This window comes from Somniosus microcephalus, chromosome 2, assembly GCF_052327205.1.
Source record: "Somniosus microcephalus isolate GS21.2 chromosome 2, FLI_Smic_1.0, whole genome shotgun sequence".
Lineage (NCBI taxonomy): Eukaryota > Metazoa > Chordata > Chondrichthyes > Squaliformes > Somniosidae > Somniosus > Somniosus microcephalus.
The window spans coordinates 375,176,008-375,200,515 of record NC_140988.1 but is presented as its reverse complement, the minus strand read 5'-3'; the positions used below and the strand labels follow the sequence as shown (position 1 = coordinate 375,200,515).

Genomic DNA, 24,508 nt, shown 5'->3' with positions numbered 1-24,508 from the left:
AAACCACTTCAACTCTGCTGACTGCGTCCTATCCCACACCAGGTCCAGCTCACCCATCACCCCCCGGTCTCTGTTGCCTCCTTCAGCAATTCAATGCCTGCCTGAACTCTTCATTCCTCTGACTCTGGCCTCTTGTGCATCCCCCAATCCCTTCAACCCACTGATGGCAGTTGTACCTTCAGCCATCTAGGCCCAATGCTTTGGAATTCCCTCCTTAAAGCCCTTTGCCTTTCCATCTCCCCCTCCTCCTTCAATACCCTCCTTAAACCCGACCCCTTTGATCAAGTGTTTGGTCACCCCCCACCTCATTTCTCCTTCCTTGGCTCAGCATGCTATTAAGTCTCTGTGAAGCACCTTGGGGCATTTTTCTACATTAAAGGCGATTTAAGCATGGAGGAGGAGGATGGTGATTGATATTGATGATCCTGGGTTGACACAGTCCTGGGTTAACATGCAGGTACAGCAAGCAATTAGGAAAGCAAATGGTATGTTGGCCTTTATTACAAGAGGATTTGAGTATAAGAGTAAAGACGTCTTACTGCAATTATATAGGGCCCTGGTGAGACCACACCTGGAGTATTGTGTACAGTTTTGGTCTCCTTACCTAAGGAAGGGTACACTTGCCATAGAGGGAGTGCAACGAAGGTTCACCAGACGGGTTCCTGGGATGGGGGGATTGTCCTATGAGGAGAGATTGAGTAGACTAGGCCTATATTCTCTAGAGTTTAGAAGAATGAGAGTTGATCTCATTGAAACATACAAAATTCTTACAGTGCTTGACAGGGTAGATGCAGGGAGGATGTTTCCCCTGGCCGGGGAGTCTAGAACCAGGGGTCACAGTCTCAGAATAAGGGGTCGGCCATTTAGGACTGAGATGAGAAGAAATTTCTTCACTCAGAGGGTGGTGAATCTTTGGAATTCTCTACCCCAGAGGGCTGTGGAGGCTCAGTCATTGAGTATATTCAAGACAGAGATCGATAGATTTTTGAATATTAAGGGAATCAAGGGATATGGGGATAGTGCAGGAAAGTGGAGTTGAGGTAGAAGATCAGCCATGATCTTATTGAATGGCGGAGCAGGCTCGAGGGGACGAATGGCCGACTCCTGCTCCTGTTTCTTATGCTGTTATGTTCTTATAACATTGGCCTGGGTTGACACTGACCTGTGGCAACATTTATCGGGATTGAAATTGACCTGAGTTGAAAGTCACTTTGGTTAATTCGGGAGAGACTGGGATGGGGATTCGAGCGCACAATCAAAAAAAAGGTTTCTGTGAAGTTTTCTGCAAGGATGGGGGTCGGACAGTGTCGTGGTTATGTTACTGGAGGTCTGGACTAATAATCCAAAGATCATATCCCACCATGGGAGTTTGAGAATTTGAATTCAAATTTTAAAATCTGGAAATAAAAAGCTGGTATCAGGAAAAAAAAATGGTTGTAAAGCTGTCGGATTGTCGTAAAAACCCATCTGGTTCACTAATGTCCATTAGGGTAGGAAACCTGCCGTCCTTACCCAGTCTGGCCTACATGGGTCGTCACTCCCTTGGTTACTTAGAATTACATAGAATTTACAGCAGGGAAACAGGCCATTCGACCCCACTGGTCCGTGCTGGTGTTTATGCTCCACACGACCCTCCTCCCGCCCCTCTTCATCTCACCCCATCAACATACCCTTCTATTCCTTTCTCCCTCGTGTGTTTATCCAGCTTCCCCTTAAATGTATCTACGCTATTTGCCTCAACCACTCCCTGTGGTAGCGAGTTCCACATTCTCACCACTCTCTGGGTAAAGAAGTTTCTCCTGAATTCCCGATTGGGTTTATTAGTGAATATCATCCATTTATGACCCTGAGGTCTGGTCTCCCCCACAAGTGGAAACATCCTCTCTACGTCTAACCTATCAAACCCCTTCATAATTTTAAAGAGCTCTATCAGCTCACCCCTCAGCCTTCCCTTTTCAAGAGAAAAGAGCCCCAGCCTGTTCTGTCTTCCCTGATAGTTATAACCTCTCAGTTCTGGTCTCAACCTTGTGAATCTTTTTTGCACCTTCTCCAGTGCTTCTACGTCCTCTTCAAAATTTGGAGTCCAGAACTGCACTCAGTAATCCAAGTGTGGTCTAGCCAAGGTTCTATACAAGTCAAACATAACTTCTCGGCTTTTGATTTCTATTCCGCGATAAATGAACCCCAGCGCTTGGCTTGCTCATTTTATGGCCTTGTTTATGGCTACTTTTAATGAGTTGTGAGACTGGACTCCTAGATGCCGTTGCTCCTCTACCTCTTTTAGGCTCTAAATTGCCCTCTGACGTGGTCTAATAATCCGCTACCTGCACTTGTTCGACAAGCAGGCCCAACACCACTTTCTAGAGGTGACTAGGGATGGGCAAAAAATGCCAACATTGCCAACAATGCCCACATCCCGAGTATGAAAAACCAGATAAGCAGGTAGAGGCGATCAGAAACATATTCCAGAGGCCAGTGTCGGAATGGACAGCTGCTAATGGCCGAGCAGAGGGAGTGAGGGATGAGGACAAGCCTCAAGGATCAGAGGGAGTGAGGAGCGAGGACAAGCCATGAGGAGGAGGAGCGAGGACAAGTCTCGAGGAGGAGGAGCGAGGGCGATGACAAGTCTTGAGGAGGAGGAGCGAGGGGTGAGGACAAGTCTCGAGGAGGAGGAGCGAGGGGTGAGGACAAGTCTCGAGGAGGAGGAGCGAGGGGCGATGACAAGTCTAGAGGAGGAGGAGCGATGGGTGAGGACAGGTCTCGAGGAGGAGGAGCGAGGGGCGAGGACAGGTCTCGAGGAGGAGGAGTGAGGGGTGAGGACAAGTCTCGAGGAGGAGGAGCGAGGGGTGAGGACAGGTCTCGAGGAGGAGAAGCGAGGGGTGAGGACAAGTCTGGAGGAGGAGGAGCGAGGGGTGAGGACAAGTCTCGAGGAGGAGGAGCGAGGGGTGAGGACAAGTCTCGAGGAGGAGGAGCGAGGGGTGAGGACAAGTCTCAAGGAGGAGGAGCGAGGGGTGAGGACAAGTCTCGAGGAGGAGGAGTGAGGGGTGAGGACAAGTCTCGAGGAGGAGGAGCGAGGGGTGAGGACAAGTCTCGAGGAGGAGGAGCGAGGAGTGAGGACAAGTCTCGAGGAGGAGGAGTGAGGGGTGAGGACAAGTCTCGAGGAGGAGCGAGGTGTGAGGACAAGTCTCGAGGAGGAGCGAGGGGTGAGGACAAGTCTCGAGGAGGAGGAGCGAGGGGTGAGGACAAGTCTCGAGGAGGAGGAGCGAGGGGTGAGGACAAGTCTCGAGGAGGAGTGAGGGTTGAGGACAAGTCTCGAGGAGGAGGAGCGAGGGGTGAGGATAAGTCTCGAGGAGGAGGAGCGAGGGGTGAGGACAAGTCTCGAGGAGGAGGAGTGAGGGGTGAGGACAAGTCTCGAGGAGGAGGAGTGAGGGGTGAGGACAAGTCTGGAGGAGGAGGAGCGAGGAGTGAGGACAAGTCTGGAGGAGGAGGAGCGAGGGGTGAGGAAAAGTCTCGAGGAGGAGGAGCGAGGGGTGAGGACAAGTCTCGAGGAGGAGGAGCGAGGGGTGAGGACAAGTCTCGAGGAGGAGGAGCGAGGGGTGAGGACAAGTCTCGAGGAGGAGGAGCGAGGGGTGAGGACAAGTCTAGAGGAGGAGGAGCGAGGGGTGAGGACAAGTCTAGAGGAGGAGGAGCGAGGGGTCAGGACAAGTCTCGAGGAGGAGGAGCGAGGGGTGAGGACAAGTCTACAGGAGAAGGAGCGAGGGGTGAGGACAAGTCTAGAGGAGGAGGAGCGAGGGGTGAGGACAAGTCTAGAGGAGGAGGAGCGAGGGGTGAGGACAAGTCTAGAGGAGGAGGAGCGAGGGGTGAGGACAAGTCTCGAGGAGGAGGAGCGAGGGGTGAGGACAAGCCTCGAGGAGGAGGAGCGAGGGGTGAGGACAAGCCTCGAGGAGGAGGAGCGAGGGGTGAGGACAAGCCTCGAGGAGGAGGAGCGAGGAGTGAGGACAAGTCTCGTGGAGGAGGAGCGAGGGGTGAGGACAAGTCTCAAGGAGGAGGAGCGAGGACAAGTCTAGAGGAGGAGGAGCGAGGGGTGAGGACAAGTCTCGAGGAGGAGGAGCGAGGGGTGAGGACAAGTCTCGAGGAGGAGGAGCGAGGGGTGAGGACAAGTCTCGAGGAGGAGGAGCGAGGGGTGAGGACAAGTCTCGAGGAGGAGGAGCGAGGGGTGAGGACAAGTCTCGAGGAGGAGGAGCGAGGAGTGAGGTCAAGTCTAGAGGAGAAGGAGCAAGGGGTGAGGACAAGTCTCGAGGAGGAGGAGCAAGAGGTGAGGACAGGTCTCGAGGAGGAGGAGCGAGGGGTGAGGACAAGTCTCGAGGAGGAGGAGCGAGGGGTGAGGACAAGTCTCGAGGAGGAGTGAGGGGTGAGGACAAGTCTCGAGGAGGAGGAGCGAGGAGTGAGGACAAGTCTCGAGGTGGAGGAGCGAGGGGTGAGGACAAATCTAGAGGAGAAGGAGCGAGAGGTGAGGACGCCTCGAGGAGGAGGAGCAAGGGGTGAGGACAAGCCTCGAGGAGGAGGAGCGAGGGGTGAGGACAAGTCTCGAGGAGGAGGAGCGAGGGGTGAGGACAAGTCTCGAGGAGGAGGAGCGAGGGGTGAGGACAAGTCTCGAGGAGGAGGAGCGAGGGGTGAGGACAAGTCTCGAGGAGGAGTGAGGGGTGAGGACAAGTCTGGAGGAGGAGGAGCAAGGAGAAGTCTCGAGGTGGAGCGACGGGTGAGGACAAGTCTCGAGGAGGAGGAGCGAGGGGTGAGGACAAGTCTCGAGGAGGAGCGAGGGGTGAGGACAAGTCTCGAGGAGGAGGAGCGAGGGGTGAGGACAATTCTAGAGGAGGAGGAGCGAGGGGTGAGGACAAGTCTCGAGTAGGAGGAGCGAGGGGTGAGGACAGGTCTCGAGGAGGAGGAGCGAGGGGTGAGGACAAGTCTCGAGGAGGAGGAGCGAGGGGTGAGGACACGTCTCGAGGAGGAGGAGTGAGGACAATTCTAGAGGAGGAGGAGCGAGGGGTGAGGACAAGTCTTGAGGAGGAGGAGCGAGGGGTGAGGACAGGTCTCGAGGAGGAGGAGCGAGGGGTGAGGACAAGCCTCGAGGAGGAGGAGCGAGGGGTGAGGACAAGTCTAGAGGAGGAGGAGCGAGGGGTGAGGACAGGTCTCGAGGAGGAGGAGCGAGGGGTGAGGACAAATCTAGAGGAGGAGGAGCGAGGGGTGAGGACGCCTCGAGGAGGAGGAGCAAGGGGTGAGGACAAGCCTCGAGGAGGAGGAGCGAGGGGTGAGGACAAGTCTCGAGGAGGAGGAGCGAGGGGTGAGGACAAGTCTCGAGGAGGAGGAGCGAGGGGTGAGGACAAGTCTCGAGGAGGAGGAGCGAGGGGTGAGGACAAGTCTAGAGGAGGAGGAGCGAGGGGTGAGGACAAGTCTCGAGGAGGAGGAGCGAGGGTGAGGACAAGTCTAGAGGAGGAGCGAGGGGTGAGGACAGGTCTCGAGCAGGAGGAGCGAGGGGTGAGCACAAGTCTCGAGGAGGAGGAGCGAGGGCTGAGGACAAGTCTCGAGGAGGAGGAGCGAGGGGTGAGGACAAGTCTCGAGGAGGAGGAGCGAGGGGTGAGGACAAGTCTCGAGGAGGAGGAGCGAGGGGTGAGGACAAGTCTCGAGGAGGAGGAGCGAGGAGTGAGGACAAGTCTAGAGGAGGAGGAGCAAGGGGTGAGGACAAGTCTCGAGGAGGAGGAGCAAGAGGTGAGGACAGGTCTCGAGGAGGAGGAGCGAGGGGTGAGGACAAGTCTCGAGGAGGAGGAGCGAGGGGTGAGGACAAGTCTCGAGGAGGAGCGAGGGGTGAGGACAAGTCTCGAGGAGGAGGAGCGAGGGGTGAGGACAATTCTAGAGGAGGAGGAGCGAGGGGTGAGGACAAGTCTCGAGTAGGAGGAGCGAGGGGTGAGGACAGGTCTCGAGGAGGAGGAGCGAGGGGTGAGGACAAGTCTCGAGGAGGAGGAGCGAGGGATGAGGACAAGTCTCGAGGAGGAGGAGTGAGGGGTGAGGACAATTCTAGAGGAGGAGGAGCGAGGGGTGAGGACAAGTCTTGAGGAGGAGGAGCGAGGGGTGAGGACAGGTCTCGAGGAGGAGGAGCGAGGGGTGAGGACAAGCCTCGAGGAGGAGGAGCGAGGGGTGAGGACAAGTCTAGAGGAGGAGGAGCGAGGGGTGAGGACAGGTCTCGAGGAGGAGGAGCGAGGGGTGAGGACAAATCTAGAGGAGGAGGAGCGAGGGGTGAGGACGCCTCGAGGAGGAGGAGCAAGGGGTGAGGACAAGCCTCGAGGAGGAGGAGCGAGGGGTGAGGACAAGTCTCGAGGAGGAGGAGCGAGGGGTGAGGACAAGTCTCGAGGAGGAGGAGCGAGGGGTGAGGACAAGTCTTGAGGAGGAGGAGCGAGGGGTGAGGACAAGTCTAGAGGAGGAGGAGCGAGGGGTGAGGACAAGTCTCGAGGAGGAGGAGCGAGGGTGAGGACAAGTCTAGAGGAGGAGCGAGGGGTGAGGACAGGTCTCGAGGAGGAGGAGGAGCGAGGGGTGAGCACAAGTCTCGAGGAGGAGGAGCGAGGGCTGAGGACAAGTCTCGAGGAGGAGGAGCGAGGGGTGAGGACAAGTCTCGAGGAGGAGGAGCGAGGGGTGAGGACAAGTCTCGAAGAGGAGGAGCGAGGGGTGAGGCCAAGCCTCGAGGAGGAGGAGCGAGGGGTGAGGACAAGTCTCGAGGAGGAGGAGCGAGGGGTAAGGACAAGTCTAGAGGAGGAGGAGCGAGGGGTGAGGACAAGTCTCGAGGAGGAGTAGCGAGGGGTGAGGACAAGTCTCGAGGAGGAGGAGCGAGGACAAGCCTCGAGGAGGATGAGCGAGGGGTGAAGACAAGTCTAGAGGAGGTGGAGCGAGGGGTGAGGACAAGTCTAGAGGAGGAGGAGCGAGGAGTGAGGACAAGTCTCGAGGAGCAGAGGGGGACCGAGGGGGTGAGGACAAGTCTAGAGGAGCAGAGGGGGACCGAGGGGGTGAGGACAATTCTAGAGGATCAGAGGGGGACCGAGGGGTGAGGATAACTCCAGCACTAAAGCAGTGAGGGCTGTCTACGGGGAGAAACTCTCAGAGGTAAGTTGGGAAATGAAGAGAGTTGTAAACAAAGGCAAGATTTTTTTTGCAGTCAACACTGTGTGGTCCGGGCAGCCAGTGTGGCTCGGAGAGGCGGGTAGGGTGACGGGGTTGGTGGGACGTCGGGCAGGGGTGAAGCTGCAGTCTGTCATGAACGAGTTGAAGCTTGCGGGAGGATTGAGGCAGCAGGGACGGTTAAAACGTTGGAAAGAACTGCAAGTCTTACTTTAACAAGCGAGGAGAAAGACAAAGGGAAATGACACCACCAGAATTAAAACTGCGCACCACAAAATCACAACAGCAGTACTGCGAGAGTGTTGCTTTAAGTAGCGCAAAGCGGGTTTGTTATCTTGAGAGCCAGTCAACATCCAGCATGAACTTTGGTGTGTCAATTATTATTTAATTAACTTTGCATAAAATGCCCTGATTATGAAAATAAGCGGATTTTGTTTTCCCTCTGACCCTCAGTTGCCAATTCCTTTGATTTACAAAGACAGACCGTTTAACCATCTGTCCTCTGCGCACCATCAAAGCAATGCAGAGAGGGGGAGAAATGCCCAGCAGAGAGTTATATTTTTCTCTCACTCTTTCTCTCTACGACACCCCAGAGATGCCGAGCAGAAAGAAATGGATGTTGCAGGAATGATTGGCCTCTTGCTCCTTTTCCACGTGACGCTCCCCAGCGTCTTGAAGTCTGGATCTCTCTTTAGAAACCATTTGATGGGATTGACATTTCTGGATAGAATGAAAGAGACAGGGGGAAAATCAGGATTTGCCAAATCCGGATCGGGATTCATCGACCGCTTGCGATGGGAGGTGACGGAAAGGAGGGAGTGGGGTATAACTTCCCAGGCAGCATCCACCGTCTTCAGTTTTTAATTCATCTCCCTTCTCCAAGCTTCTCCGTAAACTTGAGGTCACCCAAAACTCTGCTGCCCATGTCCTGACTCGCGCCAAGCTCCGTTCACTACCCCCCTCCCCCCGTGCTCGCTGACCTACATTGGCTCTCGGTCCGGCAACGCCTCGATTTTAAAATTCTCATCCTTGCGCTCAAATCCCTCCATGGCCCTCGCCCACCCTCCCTACCTCTGTAATCTCCTCCAGCCCCCACAACCCTCCGAGATCTCTGCGCTCCTCCAATTCTGACCTCTTGTGTATCCTCGATTGCAATCACTCCACCATTGGCGGCCGTGCCTTCAGCTGCCAGGGCCCCAAGCTCTGGAATTCCCTCCCTAAACCTCTCCGCCTCGCTACCTCTCTCTCTTCCTGTGAGACGCTCTTTAAAACCTACCTCTTTGACCAAGCTTTTGGTCGCCTATCCTAATATCTCTTTATGTGGCTCGGTGACATATTGTTCCTGCTAACGCTGCTGTAAAGCATCTTGGGACATTATACTATGTTAAAGACACTATATAAATACAAGTTGTTGTTATTGAAAGTGCAGACTCTGTGCTAAGAGAACTTGCATTTCTATAGCGCCTTTCACGACCTCAGGACGTCCCAAAGTGCTTTACAGCCAATGAAGTACTATTCAAACTGCAGTAACTGTTGGCGATTTGCACACAGCAAGCTCCCACAAATACCAATGTGTTAATGACCGGATAATCTGTGTCTTTGATTGAGGGATAAATATTGGCCAGGACACCGGGGATAACTCCCCCATATTCTTTTCCAAATAGTGCTGGGATCTTTTACATCCACCCGAGAGGGCAGACGGGGCCTCGGTTTAGCGGCTCATTCGAAAGACGGCACCTCTGACAGTGCAGCACTCCCTCAGTGCTGCACCGGAGTGTCAGCCTAGATTAGGTGCGCAGGTTTTTTGGAGTGGGGCTTGAACCCACGAAATTCTAGATTGTTCGGCGCTGCCTACGGGACCACAGCTGACAGTGCACTCCGCTCGGGTTTCACAGATGCTGGTCTCACTCCGCACCTTATCTCATTCTTTATGTGTGAAAGAAAGGACAACAGTGACTATGCCTCAAAAGTACTTAACTGGCTGCAAAGCGCATTTGGGACATTCCAAGGCCGCTATATAAATTAACATCCTTTTTTTTTCTTTTTTAATCCATCATTGGAGCGTTACACAATAGCTTCTTTATAAGAACATAAGAAACAGGAGCAGGAGCAGGAGTAGGCCATTCGGCCCCTCGAGCCTGCTCCGCCATTCAATAATGGCTGATCTTCTACCTCATCTCCACTTTCCTGCACTATCCCCATATCCCTTGATTCCCTTAATATCCAAAAATCTCTCGATCTCTGTCTTGAATATACTCAACGACTGAGCCTCCACAGCCCTCTGGGGTAGAGAATTCCAAAGATTCACCACCCTCTGAGTGAAGAAATTTCTCCTCATCTCAGTCCTAAATGGCCGACCCCTTATTCTGAGACTGTTACCCCTGGTTCTAGACTCCCCAGCCAGGGGAAACATCCTCCCTGCATCTACCCTGTCAAGCACTGTAAGAATTTTGTATGTTTCAATGAGATCACCTCTCATTCTTCTAAACTCTAGAGAATATAGGCCTAGTCTACTCAATCTGTCCTCATAGGACAATCCCCCCATCCCAGGAACCAGTCTGGTGAACCTTCGTTGCACTCCCTCTATGGCAAGTATATCCTTCCTTAGGTAAGGAGACCAAAACTGTACACAATAAGGTGGCACTAAGTGGGGGGAGGGGGGATGGGATTGTGGGATGGGGATGAGGACGGAGGAGGCCATGGAATGGTGATGAAGGAGACAATGGAATGGGCTGAAGGGGAAGGGGATCATGGGTGGGGTGACGAGGCCAGGAAGACTGTGGAGCTAGATAGTGTTGGCAGATACAAAAGGGAGCTGGATAGATATTGGGTGGAGAAAGTGGTTGAGGAACATGAGAGATACAGAGGCAGAAAGAGATAGTGCTGAATTGGGAGCCCATTTTACACCTCGCCCGATTTTATTCTTCATTTACTTTTGATAGAGTAAATAGTTAGAAACTAGGAGGGTCGGTAACCAGAGGACACAGATATAAGATAATTGGCAAAAGAATCAGAGGGGAGAGGAGGAGAATTTTTTTGATGCAGTGAGTTATGATCTGGAACGCACTGACTGAAAGGGTGGTGGAAGCAGATTCAATAGTAATTTTCAAAAGGGAATTGGATAACTGTTTGAAGGGGGGAAATTTTCAGGGCTATGGGGAAAGAGCAGGGGGAGTGGGACTAATTGGATCGCTCTTTCACACAGCCGGCACAGGCACGATGGGCCGAATGGCCTCCTTCTGTGCTGTATCATTCTATGAATCTATGACTTCAAGATACCGAATTATCCAGGCAGATGACACTGACTTTGTCCCATCCTGCACGCACCTGTGTTCCTATCACTGCCTTCATTATTTTGATGCTGTTTCATTCACCACCCCCCCCCCAATGAACCAGACACGATGACTGGACCGCCTCATTCACCAGGACACTGGGCTCGACATGTGGGGAAAATCTCCCCTCTCCTGTCACCCTCTGCTGGCTGCATGGAGCCCGGGTGAAATGAGCTTCAGGTAATCTCAGCCCAGCTCCTGGCGGACAGTCAGCTGCGGCTCAGTGGGTAGCACTCTCTCTCACGTCTGCGTCAGTCAGTCGGGGGTTCGAGCACCGCTCCAGAGACTTGAGCACAAAATCCAGGCTGACACTCCCAGTGCAGTAACTGCTGCCTTGTCGGAGGCGCCGTCTTTTGGATGAGAAGTTAAACCAAGGCACACATTCAAACACTAGTAATATCGAGTTCAACAATTTCAGATCATAACCTCGGCCCCTATTACATTTTTATATATTTTTTATCCACACCTTTGTTTTTTGGCCCTTCCCCCTTTTTCTCTCTCCCACATGGCAGCTGTCTCCCATTCTGCCAGCGCATTTCACACCTAATCTAGAGCCGTCTTTTGTCTCCACTAGTCCTATCACCATCTCGTCTGGTTTTGAATACCTCTTAATGTCTCTTCACTTCTCTTTTGTTCTCTGATCCCCATTTCTCAGCCCCCAAACTGGCCTTTTAATCCGTTTCATTCCCTGTGTTTTTTCAGTCCTGACGAAGGGTTTTGAGCTGAAACGTTGACTCTATTTCTCTCTCCACGGATGTTGCCGGGCCTGCTGAGTTTTTCCAGAATTTTCTGTTGTTATTTCACACATTCAAACACATCCACATACACACTGTCACAGAAACAATTGCAGGCCGACTCCAGGCCACTTTCCTTTAAGCAGATCCATTGCACCTTTTCCGACTCTCTCTCTGTAGGAATACTTTGAGGCCGATCATAAACTTGGATGGCTGAAGCCAAAAGCTCCTCCTCCCCTGAAACCCACCCCCTGAAACCCTATAAACACAGAGGCTCATTCAGCATCGAGCTCGGGAGCCAGGAACAGACCACGGGAGAGAGAGAGAGAGAGAGAGAGAACGGGTTTCACTGCACAAGGGTGGAGGAGAAGCGTGCCATTCTCCTTTTTATGAAATAGAAGGGAAGCTGGAATTGGAGAATCCCAAGGTCGGCATGGATTTTTTGAACTCCAACTACCTGAGCGCTGGGAGCGGTTACGATTACACATTTAACTTTTGGAATGACTACCTGGGTCTGTCTACACTGGTTATGAAGAACCGCAGGAACGTGCCTCGATCTTCCAACTCCATCACTGAGTCCCTCAAGGCCACCCTTGGGCTGAATGACTCAACCTGCCCTTGCATTGGGAATGGGGATGGACCATTGGATTGCTGCTGCTCGCCGAACCCTAGTAGGACCTTCCTGGACCTGGAGGAGAGCTTCTCCCTCTTCAACCCCTTCCAGCCTCTTCCTCCCAGCAGTGGCCACCACCAGGAGCCCGAGATGCTTCTCGACCCCTTCGGCCCCCTCGACCTCCTGGGGCTGGAGAGGAGGGCCTTCAGGAAGGCCAACGGCCGGGCCAAGCAAGAGCCCAAGATCTGCGTCTTCTGCCGGAACAACGGGGCGCCTGAGGATGTCTACGCATCCCACGTCTTGAAGACCCCGGACGGCAGGGTGGTCTGCCCCATCCTGCGGGCCTACACTTGCCCCCTGTGCAACGCCAATGGGGACAACGCGCACACCATCAAATACTGCCCCCTCTCCAAAGACCAGCCCCCCCAACGTGTGTTAAAGGGGGGCAGAGCAGTAGGCGGAGGCAAGAGGCTCAAGGTCTTCTAGACGCAAGACCTTCTCCATTCAAGATTTTCTCGATGGGAAGAGAGAGAGAGAGAGCGAGCTTCCTCTACGTCCTAATCCTTCCCAAAAACTGTTTCAAAGATAATCTGGTCTTGAAAATAAATGTTAAAATCCCACCAATTCTAAATATTCATGGAACAAGAATCTGATTTTGGGAAAACCGTGGGCTTTTGCCTCTCTGAATGTGGTGTTTTGGAATAGACAGAATGAGAGAGGAAATTTGGCTTCTCCCTGGTAACTCTTTGTTGTTTAAAGTGTATGGTGCCGTTTGTTTTTATAATGGCAGTCAGTTATATTGATGTACAAGAAGACACCTTTATGTTTCATTGAGGTCCAGACTTTTATACCTTTTTATTAAAAACCTCCCCCTTTCCCTCTCCACTTAAACTGCCGCTGATGTATTTGAAATCAAAACCCCCCTCCTTCTCTCAAACCTCTTTACAGAGAGAGAGAGAGAGAGGCAGGGCTGCCTGTGTTGGACCAGCGCCTTTTTAGGAATTTCATTTGGACGGAGGCAAGACAGAAAACAAATAAAATCCCTGCTCTTGGGGTGAAACGAACAGAAATTTGAACCGACGCAACATGTCCAACAGAAATAAATGGATAATTTTAAGGAGCATTTTTTTTTTGTTGAATTCAAGGGCATTTGTTTTGGGGGGTTTTTTTTGAGACGGGATTAAATTCTCAACTAGGTGCAAGAACTCTTGATACGTAACCAACGCTTCACTGTAACTCACAGCCACCAGTCCAAACATTGAGGTTTTTTTTGCATCACGTTTGCTTATGTTACGGAACACCGTTAGATTGATTGGTACAAAGAAACCAGGATTTATTTTTTGATGAGATAACCCGAATCACTTTAGGACCTGGGGGCGGGAGGAGGAGGAAGTACCTCATCCACTGCTTGCTTGGTTGGGATCACGATTCAGTCTGAAGACCTGAATTCGTCTTAAAGCAAGACTGCTGATATTGGTTTTTTTTGTGTTTCGTTTATCATAAATTCAAACAAGAGCGATTTGATTTTTTTTGGGGGGGGGGGGAAGAAAAGATAATGTTGGCTGATAGCCAATGTTTTGATTCTTTTTCTTTGTTGCATTCGGTCTAAACTCTTAATCCAAATATATTGAAATTTAAAAAAAATGCAATTTCTTTTCATCCTAGTGAATGTAACATTTTTAACAGTCGGAATATTTCGAAGAGAAAATGATTCGAGCAGGACAGCACAATGGAATTGCTTGTGTTTTTTTTTTTGTTTTGTTTACCAAAGCAGATTTTTAAAAGTTGTAATAGAATTATTTGTAAATAAGATCTTGCTGTAATGTATATTCGGTATGTTACCATATACTGACTTAAAGAGGGCGCTACCTCAAGAACATTAATGCTTGAGAGATGCATTAAGTCTGTGTCAAAAAAAATAATTAAATATCAAACCGATAAATAACCAGTTTATAAATGACACACTGCCATTTCTAAAAGGTTTTGTAATAGTATTTTTGGGGATTTTATATAAGAAATTTGTATTTTTTGCAAAAAAATAGCTGCAGAGGAGATTGAAAAATGAATGTCGCTTTGAAGCAATTCATTAATCTTAAAAATTAACTGTAAATATATTCACCATTTTTCCTTCTTTTGAAATTTGTGTTGTAAATTGTTCAGAGAACAGCCTTTTTATCCCGTAGAGATCTTTTTTTTAAAAAAAATTAAGGTACCGGTTTAATTTTTATTTATATAATGGAGTCACTGTTCTGTATGCTGCAGCGCAGAAAGAATTATATTGTTTACTGGAAGATAATAAAATGGCATATTGAAGACAGGGCGAGGTGACTTTTTTTCATTCTTTGCTTGGGAGTGTGTGGGCCTATGGCTCTCCCTGGTGGCTGAGCTGGGACGTGCACCCTGCCAATCCAGGGCAGATCAGAAAGTCGATAGCAAAATACTGCGGATGCTGGAAATCCAAAATAACAAGAGAAAACGTTGGAAAAACTCAGCAGGCCAGGCAGCATCCGTGGAGAGAGAAACAGAGTTAATGTTTCAGGTCGAAGACCTTTCGTCAGAACTGGAAAAAAGCAGGAAATGAAACATTAAAAGGCCAGTTTGGGGGCTGGGAAATGGGGGGAGGGGAAGAAAGAACAAAAGGGAAGGTCTGAGAGGTGAAGAGACATTAAGAGATATTCAAGGCGAGACGAGATGGTAATAGGACAGGTAAAGAGACAAAGGATGGCTCTAGATGAAGTGTGAAATACGCTGGCAGAATGAGAGACAGCTGCCATGTGGGAGAGAAAAAAAGAGGAAAAGGCACAAACCAAAAGTGTGGATAAAAAATATATAAAAATATGATCGGGGCCGAGGTTATGATCTGAAATTGTTGAACTCGATATTGAGTCCGGAAGGCTGTAAAGTGCCTAATCGAAAGATGAGGTGCTGTTCCTCGAGCTTACACTGAGCTTCCGTGGAACAATGCAAGAGCCCGAGGACGGTGAAGTGCGAGTGGGAATGGAGCGGTGAATTAAAGTGACAGGCGACCGGAAGCTCGGGGTCCCCCTTATGGACTGAACGGAGGTGTTACGCAAAGCAGTCACCCAATCTGTGTTTGGTCTCCCCAATGTGAGGAGACCACATCGTGAGCAACGAATACAGTATACTAGATTGCAAGAAGTACAAGTAAATCGCTGTTTCACCTGGAAGGGGTGTTTGGGGCCCTGGACAGTGGGAAGGGGGGAGGTATAAGGGCATGTGTTGCATCTCCTGCGCTTGCACAGGAAGGTGCCGGGCGAAGGGGAAGGGGTGCTGGGGGTGATAGAGGAGTGGACTAGGGTGTCTCAGAGGGAGTGGTCCCTACAGAATGCTGAAAAGGGAGGGGAGGGGAAGATGCGTTTGGTGGTGGGATCACGTTGGCGGTGGCGGAAATGGCGGAGGATGATCCGTTGAATGTGGAGGCTGGTGGGGTGAAAGGTGAGGACAAGGGGAACCCTATCGTGGTTCCGGGCGGGAGGGGCAGGGGTGAGGGCAGAAGTGCGGGAGATAGAACGGACACGGTCAAGGGCCGTGTCAACCACAGTAGAGGGGAATCCTCGGTTGAGGAAAAAGGAAGACATGTCGGAAGCACTGGTGTGGAAGGTGGCATCGTCGGAGCAGATACGGCGGAGACGGAGAAACTGGGAGAATGGAATAGAGTCCTTACAGGAGGTGGGGTGGGAGGAAGTGTAGTCCAGGTAGCTGTGGGAGTCAGTGGGCTTATAGTGAATATTGGTCGATAACCTATCCCCAGAGATGGAGACGGAGAAGTCAAGGAAGGGAAGGGAAGAGTCGGAGATGGACCATGTGAAGGTGAGGGAAGGGTGGAAATTGGAGGCAAAGTGAATGAAATTGTCAAGTTCAGGGCGAAAGCAGGAAATGGCACCAATACAGTCATCAATGTACCGGAAAAAGAGGTGAGGGAGGGGACCCAAGTAGGACTGGAACAAAGAGTGTTCCACATATCCCACGTCCGCAGGTTCAGTCCTGGGCTGACAGCGGATCTCAGCTGGAGTGGCTGAAAGTGGGGGAGGAGAGGTCAGTAGAGAATCTCGGCCCCGCTATGGGAGTATGGTGGTGGCAAAATCATAAGAGGTTCTACCAGCTAGTGCTCCTGTTGTCACACCTCCCATAATCAAGATTCTGAGGGGGATTGACAAGGTAGTTGTTGGGAGGCTGTTTCCCCCCCACCCCCCCCCCCCCGTGAGTCTAGAACTAGTGGGCACAGTCTCGGGATAAGGGGTCGGCCATTTCGGACTGAGATGAGGAGGAATTTCTTCATTCAGAGGGTGGTGAATCTTTTGGAATTCTCTACCCCAGAGGGCTGTGGAGGCTCAGCCGTTGAGTATATTCAAGACAGAGATCGATAGATTTTTGATATTAAGGGAATCAAGGAAGATGGGGATAGTGCAGGAAAGTGGAGTTGAGGTCGATGATCAGCCATGATCTTATTGAATGGCGGAGCAGGCTCGAGGGGCCGAATGGCCGACTCCTGCTCCTATTTCTTATGTTCTTATTTTCTTATAGCAAGTAGCCACTACAACAATAACAACTTCCATAGAAGCATAGAAGATAGGAGCAGGAGTAGGCCATTCCACCCTTCGAGCCTGCTCCGCCATTCAATGAGATCATGGCTGATCATCCAAATTCAGTACCCGGTCCCTGCTTTCTCCCCATATCCTTTGATCCCTTTAGCCTTAAGAAATATATCTAACTCCTTCTTGAATATATTTAATAAGTTGGTCTCAACTGCCTTCTGTGGTACACACAGGTTCACCACTCTCTGGGTGAAGAAGTTCCTCCTCATCTCAGTCCTAAATGGCTTACCCCTTATCCTTAGACTGTGACCCCTGGTTCTAGACTCCCCGACCATCAGGAACATCCTTCCTGCATCTAGTCTGTCTAGTCCTGTCAGAATGTTATAAGTTTCAATGAGATCCCCTCTCATTCTTCTAAACTCTAGCAAATATAAGCCCAATTGACCCAATCTCTCCTCATACGTCATTCCTGCCATCCCAGGTATCAGTCTGGTGGATCTTCGCTGCACTCCTTCCATGGCAAGTACATCCTTCCTCAGATAAGGCGACCAAAACTGCACACAATACTCAAGGTGTGGTCTCTCCAAGGCTCTGTACAACTGCAGTAAGACATCCTTGTTCCTGTACTCGAATCCTCTCGTTATGGAGGCCGACATACCATTTGCCTTCTTAACCGCCTTCTGCACCTGCATGCTTACCTTCAGTGCCTGGTGCACAAGGACACCCAGGTCTCGTTGCACTTCCCATTTTCCCAATCTATTGCCATTCAGATAGTAATCTGTCTTCTTGTTTTTGCCACCAAAGTGGATAACCTCGCATTTATCCACCTTATACTGCATCTGCCATGCATCTGCCCAATCACCCAACCTGTCCAAATCATACTGGAGTTTCTCGGCATCCTCCTCACAGCACACATGCCCACCCAGCTTTGTGTCGTCTGCAAACTTGGAGATATTACATCTAGTTCCCTCGTCTAGATCATTAATATATATTGTGAATAGCTGGGGTCCTAGCACCAATCCCTGCAGTACCCCACTAGTCACTGCCTGCCACTCGGAAAAAGACCCGTTTATTCCAACTCTTTGCTTCCTGTCTGCCAACCAGTTCTCTATCCAAATTAGTACCTTACCCCCAATCCCATGTGCTTTAACTTTACACGCTAATCTCTTATGCGGGACCTTATCGAAAGCCTTTTGAAAGTCCAAATGCACCACATCCACTGGTTCTCCCTTATCTATTCTACCAGTTACATCCACAAGAAATTCCAGTAGATTAGTCAAGCATGATTTACCTTTTGTAAATCCATGTTGACTTTGTCCGATCCTGTCACTGTTTTCCAAGTGCTCTGCTATTAAATCTTTTATAATGGACTCTAGCATTTTCCCCACTACCGATGTCAGGCTTACTGGTCTATAATTCCCCGTTTTCTCTCTACCAGGGAATCAAGGGATATGGGGATACTGCAGGAAAGTGGCGTTGAGGTTGAAGATCAGCCATGATCTTATTGAATGGTGGAGCAGGCTTGACGGGCCAAATGGCCGACTCCTGCTCCTATTTCTTATGTTCTTATGGGTTTTGATACAACTGAGTGTCTCGCTGGGCCACTTCAGAGGGCAGTTAAGAGTCAACCACGTTGGTGTGTGACTGGAGTCACATATAGGCCCAGACCAGGTAAGAACGGCAGGTTTCCTTCCCTAAAGGACATTAGTGAACTAGTTGGGTTTTTACGACAATCCAGCAGCTTCATCGGCACTTTTACTGAGACCAGGTTTTTATTTCCAGATTTTTTTAAACTAAATTCAAATTCTCAATCTGCCCGGGTGGGTTTTGAACTCACGTTCCCTGGATTATTAGTCCAGGCCTGTTGATTACTAGCCCACTACACTACCGCACCCACCCCCCCTCGAGGAACAAGAGCAACTGAGACTCAGAGAGAAAAGCCACAGACTAGAAGTGGGAGAAAGATTGATGATCTTTATCTTGTATCCTGTCCAGGAATATGAGAGAGAGGTATGAACAGATTTTCCCAGCCTCGGGAACGGAATTCATGTGTTGGACAGACTTGAGCCTCCTAGAGAACTAGGAGGGTTTAAGAGCAAGCAATTAGTATACAGGAAAAGTCCTGATATCCGGCACCGACGGGACTGAGCTGCTGCCGATCTATCAAAACTTCCGGATAGACCAGCGCTAATGTTGAAGGATACGGAGGTTTTCATCTCCGTATCTGACAACAAACACTGTTGCTTAGCAACAGCTTGTAAACACTCGGCCCGTACCTTGGAAGCATCTCTGAAGCTGTTGCTAAGCTACAGAGACGCTTTCCAGAGCCTGACTGTTAAAACAATGCTAGGAGAAGAAAAAAAACCTAACCAAAGTGGCTGCTGATTTCTGCCGTTAGATCGAGGTTTCCGGGCATACAACCTCTGGATAAACCAAAGTTTTCTGTATTCGCTGCTCACGATGCGGTCTCCTCTAGATTGGGGAGACCAAACGCAGATTGGGCAACCGCTTTGCGGAACACCTCCGTTCAGTCCGTAAGGGTGACCCTGAGCTTCCGATTGCCTGTTACTTTAATTCTCCACTCCACTCCCACTCTGACCTCTCAGTCCTTGACCTCTTACACTGTTCCAACGAAGCAAGGAACAGCACCTCATCTTTCGATTAGGCACTTTACAGCCTTCTGGACTCAACATTGAGTTCAACAAATTCAGACAATAACCTCGGCCCCCAACTTTTTGGACGGCAGCTGTTGATGATCCTGCCATTGCCATTTACACCTCCTCTAGACCCATCTTTTGTTTCTTTACTTGTCCCATTACCCTCTCCTTTGCCTCGCACCATCATCCCTTTTGTCATTTAATCTCTCCTGCCTTCCACCCTATCACAGACCTTCCCTTTTGTTCTTTCCTCCCCGCCCCCCTTTCCCTGCCCCTACACTTGCTTAAAAACCTGTTATCTCTCTAACTTTTTCTAGTTCTGCTGAAGGGTCATCGACCTGAAACGTTAACTCTGTTTCTCTCTCCACAGATGCTGCCTGACCTGCTGAGTATTTCCAGCATTTTCTGTTTTTATTTTAAGAGCAAGCATTTGGCATAAGGGAAGGAATTGAGCTCCGGTGAGTGCTTTAATATTATACTGGGGGTAATTTAGACCAGGTGCGATAGTGTGAAACATAAGTCGGCACCGGGACTAAACCGAATTCAGATTCTCAAAGTGTCATGTTGGGATTTGAGCTCACGTGTGCTGCTTAATCAGTCCTGCCCCCTCAATCCTTCCTTCTTAGGCAGTCCCTCGGAACCAAGGATGACTTGCTTCCACATTAAAAATGAGTTCTCAATGTAAAGTCTGTGGGTTGTATAGTGAATTAATGCACAGACTACAAAAGTAACTTTTAACAGGACTTTACTATTCGGAGGTCAGGGCGAATCTGCCCAATAAATTCTGCCACAGCACTTATATACCGGTGTGGTCACTGTCGGTATTACAGTATACAGCAGCCAGGATAAAGTAGTGCCACACCTAAAATAGTTCTCTTAAAGGTGGACGGTTACATACAATAGTTCTCTTAAAGGTAGAACAGTTACATACACTACAATCCTCCCTTTTTAGCTTACAACATACTTATTCCCCATTAACATAACATCATAACCTACCCAACTTCATGTTACAACAGTTCACAGAGGTAGTCTCTGCGGAAACAGTTCACAGATTCAGTCTCTGCGGGAAACAGTTCACAGATTCAGTCTCTGATCTTCTTGACTCGGTCCGGACCACGCCTCCGTGGTGTAGTCGGGTCACCTTGCTAGAGGGACTCATCCCATAGTCCTTCCCTAGACTTAACAGCTTTACTTCCATCACTTCTGAACCAGCATTGCTGACTTTTTAAAACAAACAAAAAACAGTTGGATTGCCTTGGGAAATTTTCCTACCTTCCAACTGATTTGGCTCCGTTCGGGGGACCACGTGTGTGATCGGGTAGAGGTAATAATGGTTCAGATGGTTATCATCTTCTGCTTCGTCTTTTCCTTTTTTGCTTCTTGGAGACTCTCGGAGCTCCATTGTCAGCTGCCAGCTGTAACGCCACCATCTCCCTATGTTCCTTAGACTTTAAGTGATTCATCCTGATTTCGGCACTTTGGGAGTTCTCGGCACAAGCTGGGCAGACCAGGTCCTCGTAATATTCAGTGTCACTCAACAGATCATGGTAATATTCGGTGTCGTCCTGAGCTAGGCCAGCGAGAGGGTCTTCTATTTCCTCCTTACCCAGCTGGACGTTAGCCGACTTTTGTTCCAAATCCCGACATCTGTCCTGAAGAGACTTCATCATGCGTTCAGATTCATCCCGCTTTTTCTGGGCTTCCTGCAAGTCTTTTACTAATGACCTCATTTGTGATTTCAATACTTCAACTTCATTCGGAGATTGATTGATCGGACTATTCAATCCCTCTACTGAAGGAGCTGTTTCAGTATTCTGTTGTTCTGCATTGCCGTGTGTCAGCGTACTTTTGGCATCCAAGGGCTGTTCTGCTGCAGACTTCTCAGTCTGGGTTGCCACCTCAGCTCTTCCAATGACTTTTGAGAGCTCCCTTCCCTTTGAAGATTGAGGCTCGTATTTAAGTTTTTCCCATTTTAGAGTTTTATCCCTCAGCATATGAATGAGTTGGCTGACTGTTAACTCTTCTGCCATCATCCATTTCCCATTAGCTGCAGGGCTGTTTAGAACCTTGCACTGGGGTCCCTTTGCTGCTTCTACTTCGCCATCATCCGCAGCCTCCGCCATTCGAATTTCCACAAATGAATCGTCCGGTGATGCTGCACCCGACTTCAGTAGGAGCTCGGAATTCATGGCGACCAAATCAGCCTTTTCTGCCTGCAACCTGCTAACAAGCGCCTTCAGTTGCTGAACATCTTGCTCCACCAGATTAGAGCACGCACCTTCAGAGACCGAATCAGCTTTGATTCGTTTGGCCTCCTCGCGCAGACGGTTTGTGTGCTCCTGCTCCATTTTCTCCCTCAGCTGCTTCTGTTGTCTTCCCAGATTCTCCCACTCTGTGTCCAAGAACTTTTTCATTGCTGTTGTCTCTTGCTCAAGACGGCAACTCAATTGTTCTAATTGCTGTTGTAATTTGAAATAAAGTTGAGTTTGAGCTCGGTGTTCCTCAGTAATGTATATGTCTGTAAACTGGACAGACTCAGAATTCTCTGTCAAACTATGTTGTTGTTGTTCAGTGGAATTCTGTTCTGAAACTTTGTTCTCCTCTGGAGCATAAGCCTTTATGCACGCCTTCGTTTTTCCAACCTCAGTCAGCAAGTTCATTTTAGACTTGTCTTTCATACTTGGGCTGGTCTCATCGTCATCCGTTTCAGAGTCTGAGCTGATTGTCTGCACCGAGTCCTCACTCGTTATTGCTTTTAGGTAGTGCCATTCCATGTCTATTTTCTTGATCCACTCCCGTCCTAGAAGTGGTGGTCCTCCCTCAGGTAGTACATATAAGTCCATTCCTGGGTGTTCTTTGCCCCTGTCTCTCACCTTGACTCTTATCTTCCCCATGGGGTATACTTTATGCCCCATGTATGTCTGCAATACGAACTTGGTATCTCTCAAGGGTATATGTGAGAATAGCCGGTTGTAATCCCTTCGATTTATGACTGATAGGGCTGATCCAGTGTCCAACTCCATTTTCACTTGGACTCCGGCTATTTTTAGCATGACCCAGATAGTTTGTAGGTCAGCTTTCTTACTCACATTGTGAATTCTCAGACTACCCAGTTCCTGGCCGTTTGGGTCTGAATCCGAATTCTGTTCGTCTGAACTCTTCTCAGCCACCTTGTGTACTTTGTTGTACTTTCCCTGTGATGGCTTTTTTTGGTTGTTGGTCTTCTTTCCTGACCGGCATACTTTAGCTATGTGACCCAGTTTGCCACATTTTCTACATTCCTGGTTTTTAAACCAGCATTGGTTCTGGTCGTGTGTTGTCTTCCCACAACGTTAACATTTCGTTGTACCCGAAGTAATTTGATCCACACTGAGTACCGTTGCCTTTAGCTGCATTTCCGCAGTTCCTTTCGCTGCGGCTTCGTGCGATGCTGCAATAAGGACAGCCCTATCAAGTGTAAGGTCGTTCTCTTCGAGCAGTTGCTTTTGTGTTCCTTCCTTCGACAACCCGCACACGAACTTGTCTCGCAATGCCTGTGTCAGATTTCCTCCAAACTGGCAGTATTTCGCTAATCTACGCAGTTCGACCAAGTATTCCGCGTTGCTTTCCTCTTTCCGTTGCGTTCTCACATAAAATTTGAATCGTTCCGCCAACATCAGCGGTGTGGGGTTCAAGTGATCCTTCAGAACAGCAACAATATTAGCGAAGGTCTGATCTGCCGGTTTAGCTGGTGATAGAAGATGCTTCAATAACCCGTATGTCTTCGCGCCCAGCGAGTTTAGCAAGGTTATAGCTTTATCATCATCTTCTATTTTATTGGCCTCACAATATATCTCGATACGTTCTACGTACGTGGCCCAATCTTCCACCTCCGGCATCGAAGTTGTTGATGTTACCATGCTTAGGCATCTTCACTATCTCTCACTATCTTTCTGCGAAACAACAGGATTTCTCTTTAACGTTTTCTTTTTTTTCAAAATGGCAGGTTCCCGCGCTTGTCTTCTTCCCCGCCTACTGGCAAAATGGCGGTTTCCCGCGCTTGTCTTCTTCCCCCCTACTGGCAAAATGGCGGTTTCCCGCTCCTGACTTCTTCCTCTGGTGGGAGGGGTAAGCTTTGCCCTCGGGCGACGACCGCTGGTTTACGGGGTTTGTAGCCTGTGCGCCGGCTTCAGTTTATTCTGAAGCGCGCGCTAGAAAAGCCGATTGCGTTCCTTGTCCCCCCCCCCCCTTCTTCTTTTCGGCAGGGGCAACCGGCGCTGGGGACAACCAGTTGGCGTCGGACAGATCCAGCTCCTGGTCCTTCACGGCAGCTGCTGCAAGCCGCTGGCCGGAACCTCGCTCGGTCTCTCTCTCGGGCTCTGTCTCTCCCGCTCGCGCGGCTCTCGCTCGCTCTCTCTCGGGCTCTGTCTCTCCCGCTCGCTCGGGTCTCTCTCGCTCTCTCTCGGGCTCTGTCTCTCCCGTTCGCGCGGCTCTCCCTCAGCGGCTTTAAACGCCTCTCCCAGACCTCCCGCAGTCCGGTCCTTTCCTCCCCGGCTGCGGCTGATTCTTCGCGGGTTATTTAGTTATTTATTTATTTATTGCCTCCGCGCCTTATGATCCCGGTCGCAGCGCCTCGCGGCCTCGGTAGGTGCCCGGCCTTTTTCACCCCAATCGCGCCTCCCAGCTTCTCGCAGTCCGGTGCTTTCCTCCCCGGCTGTGGCTGAGTTCTCCGTGGCTTATTTATGTTTATATCTTCCTGCGCCTTACGATCCCGGTCGCAGCGCCTCGTGGTCGCAGTATTTGTCCGGCCTTTTTCGCCGTCGCGGTCTAGTCGTCTCACGACGCTCCCCAGCCCGCTTGTACCGCGGCTTCTGCTCCACGCTGCCCCAGTCTCAGCGCCTCTGGGCCCGACTTCTGTCCGGCTCCTTTCCCCCTCGACCGTGGTCGAGTTCACCGCCCTTATCCTCCGTTTATTTGTTTCTATTTTCCCTTTACTCACAGTCACCGTGGCCGACTTGCTTCTCGTGCTAATCGGCTCACTCCCCACCGTGGCAGAAGGGACAATCAGTGCCTGTTGCTGATGGAAGGCGTCTTGTTTGAAGTCTTCCTTCCTTCTTGCTCTGCAGCCTTGAGTTTTCTCTCAGCAAAACGACGAGGGCGGTTGCCTCTTCTCGACGCTCGTTAACTGTTTCAGAAGTATTGTTGCCGCAGGGTACGATCGAACTCGTCGCCACTGTAAAGTCTGTGGGTTGTATAGTGAATTAATGCACAGACTACAAAAGTAACTTTTAACAGGACTTTACTATTCGGAGGTCAGGGCGAATCTGCCCAATAAATTCTGCCACAGCACTTATATACCGGTGTGGTCACCGTCGGTATTACAGTATACAGCAGCCAGGATAAAGTAGTGCCACACCTAAAATAGTTCTCTTAAAGGTGGACGGTTACATACAATAGTTCTCTTAAAGGTAGA

At 50.2% G+C, this 24,508-nt stretch overlaps 1 protein-coding gene across 1 annotated transcript; it reads left to right on the top strand.

Annotated features, from left to right (window-relative positions):
- The first annotated feature begins 11,509 nt into the window (after positions 1 to 11,509).
- On the top strand, positions 11,510 to 14,163 carry nanos1 (nanos homolog 1). The gene has a single exon (XM_085975867.1). It carries the CDS (start codon positions 11,664 to 11,666, stop codon positions 12,327 to 12,329), a length of 666 nt encoding a protein of 221 aa, XP_085831993.1. The 5' UTR covers positions 11,510 to 11,663; the 3' UTR covers positions 12,330 to 14,163.
- Positions 14,164 to 24,508: the final 10,345 nt, after the last annotated feature.